Genomic DNA, 11,004 nt, shown 5'->3' on the forward strand with positions numbered 1-11,004 from the left:
ACTAACTTGATTTAATGGCACACTTAACATTGGGCCATTAGACTGACTGGGCCGCACACTATATATAATAATATGATGGGCTGTGTAATTGATACCCGAACCATGGATTTATGTTAGTGATGTTTATGTGGACGATGAATACGTGAATTAATTGTATATGTGATACGCAATCTATGTGCATATAAAACTGACCGTTACCAGTAACCATGATAGGACGCGGTTGATCAACTGGTAATTAAGTAATTAAGTCTAACCGAGCAAACCAAAGGTGAGTTCATTGCTCTTTCTCAAGCATGGATCCCAGGGAAGGGATAATGGGTAACGTTCCGAGGGGGAATGCATGTGTAATGGGATGTTGGTTATCGTACTCAGTTTTCTATCATTGTAAGACCACTACATCTACCGGGTCGTTGCTTGTAGGGCAACGGGGGTTATTAGTTGATAGCGCTATTAGGTTTGGCACCCTCACGACGTTCGAGGAGAACGGTCGTGAACTAATTACCTTAAAACATGACCAATGCTTTGATAGAGGCATTGGGGTTGGCAATCACATATTATATGGCCGTTCGGTAATCGAGTAATAACAACATCGAAACATCAAACATCATAACGACAAACAACATATCGTCTTGTAAACTGTTTTACTCACATGATCGGTAACATAACTTGGTAAACAAACACAAACCTTGAACTCACCAGCGTAGTCTGACACACTTGTTTACATGCTTGTAGGTAATTATTGAAGGAACTTGGGAGCTTGCCGTCTGATGCTGCTGGAGTGGTTGTGGTCATAATAAACAATTATGTTGATTTGGTTTTCATTCATTTACGCACTTATACATTTATGCTTCCGCTTAATACTTTGGTTTTGGTTTAACTTTTCAAACGATACATTTCTTTCAATTGGGTATTTTAATACATTATAACTTGTGTTTGATATGATTGGTGGCTCTTTGTTGGATCGTTACACCTCCAATAGGGACATACCCTAGGTGGTAATTTGGGGGTGTGACAAGATGTCTGAATGGTTCTGACATTTGCATCTGAATTGTTAAACATTAAACGTTTACCTCTGAACGGTTAAGTGTTATAGTATCTCTTAATGGTTCATGGGAGATGGGATCAAATACAAACACTTATGTTTGTAAGAACCGTAAGAAACAACACATAATTGACAAGTGTCCCTCAATAAAAAAAATAGTTTAGGGGTAATTTAGACCTTTTCACCATATTTATTTATAACTAGTTAAAAATAATTATTAAAACATCCTTAAATCAATGCAAGCTTAATTCAAATCAAAGTTTGATTTTTTTAACATATCCATGATCTAGTAACTCTCCATGATCGAACCAACCTGTAGGAACCACCACAAAAAATATAATCAGCACAACACTATATAATTAGCATAACATCCTTAATCGTTCTCCATTATCAGCACATTGTCCTCAATCGTCTTCCATTATCAACATAAACGACATTAGCACAACATCCTCAATCGTTCTCCATTATCAGCACATCAGATGTGCTGATTATATCTACTTTTGGTGTTTGTTTGTATTATATTGTAATTAACACATAATTAGCACATTATCAGCACAATTATAAAACAACTTTTGGTAACTTTTTTGATAAATAAAAAAAAGTATAGCAATATGGTACTCATATTAAAGATAAAAAAATACTTGATTTTATGGTACATTTAAAAAAAAAATAATGAAGTATATAAAAATTATTTTAGTTTAAAAAACCTTGGTGAAATTTATATTTAATAGAAAATGATCAAATGACTAGCAATTTTACGAAATTACCCCTATAACTTGTTAGTACTAATTTTTAATTATAAGAGTTTTATTTATAATCAACCCCAACCCTTGATTTAAACTATCAATAGTTCATATATGTTCTTACGGTGCTAACACTATTTGTACAGGATCTCAACCCTGGTTCATGGTTCGGGATTTGATGCATTGAGAAGTTGCTAAACACTCCCTTACTCGTATACGATAACAACCCAACTTGGTCAACAGGTAACTAAAGTCAGAACCCTAAGCTAAACCAGCGACTTGCGAATATATATATATATATATATAACATGTAGTCTACAAACAAAATAATCTTTACGCTTCTTCTCCGTGGTGCGTAATTGATCTATACTTTGTTTTTACTTCAATTCTGTTGTTGTCTGTAGACTGTATTCATAATTCTCAATTATTGAAACGTGATATTGTGATTGAATTCATAATTGTTTGCTTCGATTATTGAATTCATATTAGTCGATTGTGATACCTCATCTTTAGTTTTCTGTCTGATTTTAGTAGTCCAGCCTTTTTGATTGCTCTATCTAGCATAATTGTAATGTCAAGGTTTTTTTTTTTTTTTTTTTTTTTTTTTTTTTTTTTGTTGATTAGTAAAAAGTCAGTAGTTCAGCCTTTTTGATTGCTCTATTTGCATAATTGTAATGTGAAGTTTTTTTTTTTTTTTTGTTACTACAAAGGTAGACAGATATTCGGAACGAAGCATATAGACGAAGGGCACATTCCACAAACAACCATGGCAGATGCACCTGTAAGCAAGTCTTTCAACTTACACATCATCATACACATATCTTGTATGTGTATTCATAGTTGGAACCATAGTTATCAAAGGCGCTAGGCGCATAGGCCAAAAGTGAGGGCATGAGAAAATAAATAAAAGCGCACAATGAAAAAGAAACTAAAATATATTATGTATTAGAAAAATAGAAAAAGTATATCGTACAATATGCCTTAATGTACATTGCGTACGCGACAGCAAAATCGCACCTTTTGTTACCAAAAATTGAAAATCGCATGTTGCTAAAAACCTTGAAATCGCATGTGTATAAGAAGAAAGTGAAGTCGCATGTTAAAAATTAACCCAAAATCGCATGTCGTAGGAAGAAAATGAAATCGCATGTGAGAGGGAAAATTGAAAGTCACATGTTAGTTACCAATTTCGCATGTTGATAATGCCTCGCGTATGTAATGTACGTTAAGCCATTTTGTACGTTAACCGGCCTCTGGAAAAATAATAATATTTTTCAAATAAAATGAAAAAGCTATTATATAACATTTAATTTCATCTATTACTACCAAAAGTTCTAAAATATTAGTGTAGAAAAGTAGTTTTCTTTAGATAAAAGTAGGAATCTTGCGGGAATTTAGAGAATTTGGCCGGAAACTCTACAGAATCTAGGAATCGCGCCTGAATCTACGCCTAAACCATCAACTGGAGAATTAAAGCGTGATTGCCTCGCCTAGCCTGAAAAATGTGCCTAGGCGCAAGAGGCGATGGCTTTTAACAACTATGGTTGAAACTATTTTTTGACTTTATAGAATATGTATATTATTTTTTTTTATAAATTCACACAGTAAAGATGATGACATAAGTTTTGTAATGCAGGAAGATAATACAGGAAGCCTTAAAGAACAGTTAGCAAAGGTATTTGAGGTCTCAATCAAAGTTACCGTCCCCGATGAGTCACAAGTGGTGCCTATAATTGCTCCCTGCTCCAAAAAGGAATCCGGTGATTACCAATGGTATACACTATTTCTCGTGTTTGTGTACATAGCTTGTTTCAATGCATGTTCTTGTTTTTATAATGCTTACAACAATTGTTACCTTTTTTAGGCTTGTAACATGCTAGACAGTATTAGGAATTTAGGCGGCACCGTCACTTGTATTGATTGCGTTTCTTCAGAATGTTGGGTACTAATGCATAAAGTTTTATATATGTAACAGCAACAATGCCATGAGCTTATGGTCAAAAATAAAAGGCAAGGGTACCGAGTTTAAAGGTCCACAACCTGTTGGACAGGTAATACTTTTTTTTTTATGTATGTTGAATGTATAGAGTCGATTCTATTCTAACCCCAATTATATGGATCTATGTGATGTTTATAACATGTAGGCGATCATGCGAAATCTTCCAGCATCTGACATGATTGAATCATGCTCTGTAGCTGGTCCTGGCTTTATAAACGTTAAGTTATCAACACAATGGATAGCTAAGGTAGTTATTCTTAACCTATTCAAACATGCATTGCAATCTTGACCGAAGTTTTTGCTTACGTTAGTTATGTCACTGTTTTTTTTTTCTTCTGTAGAGCATCCAGAAGATGCTAATTGATGGTATAGACACATGGGCGCCAAAGCTTCCGGTCAAAAGAGCAGTAGTTGACTTTTCATCACCCAACATTGCAAAGGAAATGCATGTGGGTCATTTAAGGTCAACTATCATTGGAGACACACTAGCCCGTATGCTCGAGTATTCTAAAGTCGATGTCCTTCGCAGAAACCATGTTGGGGATTGGGGCACTCAGGTATGTGAATTTTCGTTATTTTAAGTTTTATGTATCAATTTTGTTGGAACTAAGAAGCATGTGGTATTAGTATTACACATATATGCGCTTATTTTATTCTCTGCGTAAATAAGTAATGCGCATAATTATTATGTTACGTTTTTGCAGTTTGGGATGTTGATTGAGTTCCTGTTTGAGAAGTTCCCAGACGGGGAAGTTAATGATCAGGATATTGGAGAACTTGAGGTAGTGTAGTTACTTCGATAGAACACGACTTTTGAAATTTCATTCTTATATGGTATCTATGTGATGGGTAAAGATCCGGTACAAAAAGTTCTTAACCTAGGAAGTGTAGGAAATCGGGTCAAACGAACTCCGATTGAGCTCATTTCAGCGGCGTTGGACCGGCTCGTCGAAACCTAACCAGAAACCCTAACCCCTTAAACCTAAACCCTAAAAAAACCCCTAAAGCTAAACCCTAAGGCTAAACCCTATGCTAAACTCTACGCTAAACCCTAAAATCTAAATTATAAACCCTAAAAGCTAAACCCTAAGGCTAAACCCTAAATGCTAAACTCTAAAGCTAAACCCTAAATACTAATGCCAAACCCTAAAACTAAACCCTAAAGCTAAAATCTAAAGCTAAACCCTAAAAGTTAAACTCTAAACCCTAAAAGCTAAACCCTATATATATTTAAATAGGATTCGACGAGCCGGTTCTAACGCCGCTGGAATGAGGTTAATCGGAGTTTGTTTGACCCGGTTTCCTACACTTTGTAGGTTAAGATTGTTTTGTATTTGATCCTACCCCTCTATGTGATGACTTCTTACATTGTTATTTGTTAAGTTATTGTTTCAACTACAGACTTTTAAGTTTTAACTGATCATTTACAAAACATGTACAAGAAACATTAAATACCTTAACAATTGATGTTATTCTGACTCAGTTGGTAGTTTAATAGGTGTTCTATAAGGCCTCTAAACAGCGATTTGATGGTGATAAGGAATTCAAAGAGACAGCCCAACAGGCGGTAGTCAGGCTCCAGGTGAACTAACCAACTTTGTAGCCCACAACCTGTAATCAATCCACATATAATTAAATTCAATATATAAACAAAATCTTCGTTTTTCTTAAATGTAAACTAATGGATTTTGAAATAGGGTGGGGAGGAAAAGTACAGGAAGGCATGGGCACAAATCTGTGAGATAAGTCGAAGGGGTTTCGAACAAGTCTATCGGCGTTTAGGGGTCCACTTGGAAGAAAAGGTATCATTTTTCTCTTCTCAATATAAAATAGGCATATATGCATATTTATTAACTAAAAGGGTGACCGCGCGATGCGGTAGGAAACACATGACACTGCCTCGGTGTGCATTGTTTGGTTGGTTAGGTTATTATTCTCAACCGAAGTCACCAGTTTTTTTTTAATTTAAAAAAACTATAGCAATACTATACTCAAATTAAACAGAATAAAATACTCGTTTTTATGGTGTAATTTTTTTTTTTTAAAGTACTAACGTACAAAAAGGTTATGACCGCTTAAAAATCGCGGGGGTAGTTAGTTTTTTATAAGGGGATAAAGTGTAACTACTAATTATCTATAGTTTTGGTAAAGATGAGGGAATTAAAGTGTAATTAAGATGGGGGGGATTAAAGTTTAACTAGTGTTTGAAAGACTAATTTACCCTCATTTTTAGGGTGTACCTTATATATAGCATAGATTTATGAGTTAGTAGTGTTCATCTTTTTTGTTATTTTCAGGGTGAAAGCTTTTACAATCCCTACATTCCTGGAACCCTAGATCTTCTCAGGCAAAAGGGTTTGATTAAAAATGAAGCTCAGGCGATCAAATTTAAGGAAGGTCAGGTGATCAAAATTGAAGGAGCTAAGGTGGAAAAAAATAAAGAAGATTTGGTGATCAAAATAGAAAGAGGTCAGGTGATCACAATTGAAGGAGCTAAGGTGATAAAAAATGAAGGAGCTAAGGTGGTCAAAATTGAAGGAGCTCGGGTGATCAAAACCGAAGAAGGTGAGGTGATAAAAAATGAAAAAGGTGAGGTGATAAAAAATGAAGAAGGTAAGGTGATCAAAGTCGAAGAAGGTCAGGTGATCAAAATTGAAGGAGCTCAGGTGATCGAAACTGAAGGAGGCCAGGTAATCGAAATTGAAGGAGCTCAGGTGATCGAAATTGAAGGAAAAGATATACCTCTTATAGTTGTCAAGAAAGATGGAGGTTATAACTATGCCTCAACAGATCTTGCAGCTCTGTGGTTAGTTTTCTTAGATAAAGTGCTTTTTGTGGTGGGAAAAACCAATAAGTCATTTTTCTTTGAGTAAACTGCCATTTTGGTCCTTGTGGTTTGGTCACTTTTGCCACTTTAGTCCAAAACTCAAACTTTTTGCATCTGGGTCCCTATGGTTTCAGTTTTATTGCCATTTTGGTCCAAAAATGAAATCAGATCATATTTGTCTTATAAAATCCTGCAATTTTGTCATTTTTCTCAGAGGCAAATCAGGTCATATTTGTCTTATAAAATATGGTATTTATTTATAAAAAGAAATGATCATTTTGCCCCTGCGGAAAATGACAAAATTTGGAGGATTTTATAAGACAAATATGACATGATTTCATTTTTGGACCAAAATGGCAATAAAACTGAAACCACAGGGACCCAGATGCAAAAAGTTTGAGTTTTGGACTAAAGTGGCAAAAGTGACCAAACCACAAGGACCAAAATGGCAGTTCACTCTTTTTCTTTTAAAAAGTGTTTGACTTAGCTTATTCATGTAAAATGACCAAAAAGATAGGGTAAGTTTCCATGTTTGGTTGATGTTTAAAAGGGTGGGGGTAGATTGGTAATTTTATGTTCAAAAAGCCAAAAGCCATTTAAAAAGCCACGTTTTTGTGGCTTTTGGAAAACAACTTTTTACCCTTTTTTAAGAAGCCAAAATAAAAAACACTTTTATTAATGCCAAACATTTTTTTTAATTTATTGGCTTTTTAAAAAAACCAATAAGTCAATAAGTCATTTTCAAATTCAATCCCAAACACCCTCTTAATCAGTATTTCATGTTGTATGTAGGTATCGTCTTAATGAGGAAAAAGCTGAGTGGATAATATATCTGACCGATGTAGGTCAGAGAGAACACTTTGAGATGTTCTTCGCTGTAAGTCACTTTTACACACCATAACAATTTCTTTATAATAATGAATTGAATATTAATGCAACTAAATTTTTTTTTTCAGGCTGCTAAACTTGCAGGGTGGCTACCAACTGATAAGAACAAATACCCTAAAACAAGTCATGTAGGATTTGGCCTTGTTCTTGGTGATGATAAAAAGAGATTTAGAACTCGTAGTACGGAAGTAGTTAAGTTGGTTGATTTGCTTGATGAAGCTAAACGTCGTTGTAAAGAGGCTCTTGAAGAGCGAGGTATAACCGTATTTCGGCTTATTGTTAATACTAATTTAGAATCAAGATGGTTTAAGTACTTAAATTATTTTTTTAATTTATTAGGTAAAGCTGCTCAGTGGACTCCTGAGGAGCTTGAGCAAACGTCCGAAGCAATTGGATATGGTGCTGTTAAGTAAGATTCCCATACTTCATGATAAATAATTATGGTTATATTCATGTCATTCGCACCGATAAATTGAGTATTGCTATTTATGATGAGCATGCCTTAATATATTCTTTTTAACCGTATTTTAATAATTATATTGTTAACAGGTATGCAGACCTGAAGAACAACAGGTTGACCAACTACACATTCAATTTTGATCAGATGCTTAATGATAAAGTACGTCTAATGAGGTTCCCCCGTTCCTATTTTGTTTAAACGTTCAACTAGTGATGCAATGGCATCTTGATTATTTCCCAGTTTTCCATTCGTGTTGACTTGAATCCATACGCCATTCTTGCTCCTGACCTGCTTGGATTCTTTGATAAATAGGGAAATACTGCTGTATATCTGCTGTATGCACATGCTCGAATATGTTCAATTATTAGAAAATCGGGTAAAGACATCGAGGAACTGAAAAGGGTAAGAGTCCCATTTTTATAGTTTTTTTACATTTTTATATTTAATTTTGAATATATGATTGAATTTAAATGTTTGTGACAGGAGGGACAATTAAAATTAGAGAGAGATGAAGAACGCAAGCTCGGATTACATTTGCTCCAGTTTCCCGAGGTAAATACAATTTTGCAATGAAGAAACCGTTGCTCCAAGCATCTTTTTTCTTCAGGCGGGTTAGGGTTGGGTAACGGGTCAAAATGGTCAACCTTTTAGTACGGGCCAAGCGTCTTCTTATTTAATGTGCCAAAAATCTTTTTTTTTTTCAGGCTGTAAAAGAGGCATGCACAAATCTGTTACCGAATGTCCTGTGTGAGTACCTATATGATTTATCTGAGAAGTTTACGAGCTTCTACTCCGAGTGCCAGGTAGATATATACATGCGCTATTTCGTATGCAATTGTTTGTTTATACAAATAATCAAATACCTATATGATTTATCAAATTGTTTTTATCAAATTTATTTGACTTTACAAAAGTCAACTATGGTTTTTGTTGACATTGATAACATTGGGCAGGTGGTTGGGTCTGCTGAGGAGAGAAGCAGATTATTGTTGTGTGAGGCAACTGCAGTCGTAATGAGGAAGTGCTTTTATCTCTTGGGGATTACTCCTGTCTACAAAATCTAATCTCTAGTTTTTCATTGAATCGTAATACATCCTTACAGATTGTAAATATTTTTATTGGTATTTTTTTGCAGATTTTTGCCTTTGGGCATCTTCATATGATTGTTACACAAGTTTATTATTTATTTAAGATGTTCTTGTTTCTTGCTATCCATAAACATATAGTTGCTATGTATATTGCCTGCACCGCTTTTTCGAGAGCACCACTGTACTGCTGCAATAGTGCAATTTAGGGCAAGATAACACCTGTCTCACTAATCCATAATTTGAGATTGGCAAGTTGCACCACATATTAACCTGACTCTAAACCTCCTCCGCAATTTTGCAAAACGCCAGAAGATCCGTCTTCTCTGTTTACCTGAGAAAATCATTACTTCATAACCAAATCATGATAAACTTCAACTAATCATGTGAAAGGCCTTCTTTAAGTCAACTTTGGCTATTATTACCTTATAAATAACCAAACTTTTTGTGCATCATGAGTTGTACCATGTGTCTTGGGAGTGTTTCAAAAAAAAAAAAACATGAAGTCAAGGTAGTCAAAGTATGTATGTTGTTGATTCTATGTCTTTTATTGATTTATGATGCTTTTAGTGTATGTACCCATGATCCGACAAGGAGACAGAAAACATGGAAGCATAAAAAAACAAAACATCCATCTCACCAAAATTAAAATAACGCCGAATTATTAAAAAATAATTATTTTTTTACTTTTAACCCAAATGTTTTTATCTTTTGCAATTTTAACCATACATAATTTCTTTTTTTTTTTTTAACTTTAACTCAAAACTCATAATTTCTTTTTTTAACTTTAACCCAAAACTTTTCATTATTTGCAATTTAACTTGACAACTTTTGTCACTTATACTTTTTATCTTTCTCAAATTTTCATTTTACGTATAGTTCTAAATTTTTCGAGTTAATACGACGCAACATGCATGTATAGTTCAACGTTTTTACCTATATTTTCCCATGTTTGACAGGTTCGTCGCAACACGCATATCCTAGGTCGAGTTAGTGCTGGTGGTCGATGACGGTTGTGTGATATTAGTAGTATTGGACACCGTTTTACGCATCGCCGCAACGCGAGATGTGCTTTGGGTGTTTTTCAAAGAAAAAATGGTTATGCATATGGTTGTTTAACGTTTTTACCTCTATTCTTCCATGTTAGATAGGTTCCTCGCAATACGCATATCCTAGGTCGAGTTAGTGTTGGTGGTCGATGACGGTTGTTTGACATTAGTACTATTTGACACCATTTTACGTCCCGCCGCAACGCGGAGTGTGCTTTGGGTGTTTTTCAAAGAAAAAATGGTTATGCATATGGTTGTCGTAACGTTGGCTTTGAGGGTTTTCAAAAAAAAAATTGATTTTTTTTACTTTTCACCCAAAAGTATTTCATAAATTACTTTTAACCCAAAACTATTTGTTTTTTTTTTACTTTTAACCCAAAACTTTTTATCTTTTACAATATATCCTCATAACCTTTTTTACTTTCAACTTTGGTCCTTTATACTTTTTATTTTCCGCAAATTTTTCGCTTTATGCTTGGTACAAAATTTTGTGACTTAACACATTGCAACGTGCGTCTTTGGTTTAACGTTTTTACGTTTCGTTATAAATTTTGCGAATTAATACGACGCAACGTGCGTGTATGGGTGAACGTTTTTACATCGTCTATTTTTTCCCCGTTTGACAGATTTAACATAACGTGTGGGTCCTAGATCGACTTAGTTATAACTAAAGAATCCCCGCCGCATTGCGGCGGGTCTTAATCCTAGTTAGAGATTAGAAACAACAATTAAAACTTGCTTAAAATTAAAAGTTCACTTTTTTACAAAAACAAAAAAAAAAAACATAAATGTTAAATAATTTTCGTATTTGTCTCCAAAGGACATCCTAATGATAAAGATCTATTCAAAAGGTGTGGAAGATTCAAATCCGATTGTGCAAATCAGCTATAGCTCAATCAACGTTCTAGGCG

The 11,004-nt window shown here is 34.5% G+C and overlaps 1 protein-coding gene across 2 annotated transcripts; it reads left to right on the plus strand.

Moving 5' to 3' along the window:
* Nucleotides 1-1,999: 1,999 nt before the first annotated feature.
* Nucleotides 2,000-9,170, plus strand: LOC110930198 (arginine--tRNA ligase, cytoplasmic). Of its 2 annotated transcripts, none has more exons than XM_022173445.2 (18): nt 2,000-2,136; nt 2,500-2,566; nt 3,422-3,558; nt 3,761-3,836; nt 3,930-4,031; nt 4,126-4,341; nt 4,489-4,566; nt 5,283-5,366; nt 5,482-5,586; nt 6,082-6,590; nt 7,404-7,488; nt 7,568-7,754; nt 7,839-7,908; nt 8,049-8,118; nt 8,272-8,361; nt 8,443-8,511; nt 8,664-8,762; nt 8,913-9,170. In XM_022173445.2, the coding sequence occupies exons 2-18, from the start codon at nt 2,552-2,554 to the stop codon at nt 9,021-9,023; spliced, it is 2,103 nt and encodes a 700-aa protein (XP_022029137.1). In that variant the 5' UTR covers nt 2,000-2,136; nt 2,500-2,551; the 3' UTR covers nt 9,024-9,170. The 2 variants fall into 2 exon arrangements, with proteins under 2 accessions (XP_022029137.1, XP_022029136.1); XM_022173444.2 differs by having other exon boundaries at nt 2,033-2,136; nt 2,496-2,566.
* The last annotated feature ends 1,834 nt before the right edge of the window (nt 9,171-11,004 follow it).

Source organism: Helianthus annuus, chromosome 3 (assembly GCF_002127325.2).
Source record: "Helianthus annuus cultivar XRQ/B chromosome 3, HanXRQr2.0-SUNRISE, whole genome shotgun sequence".
In the NCBI taxonomy this organism is placed as follows: Eukaryota; Viridiplantae; Streptophyta; class Magnoliopsida; order Asterales; family Asteraceae; genus Helianthus; species Helianthus annuus.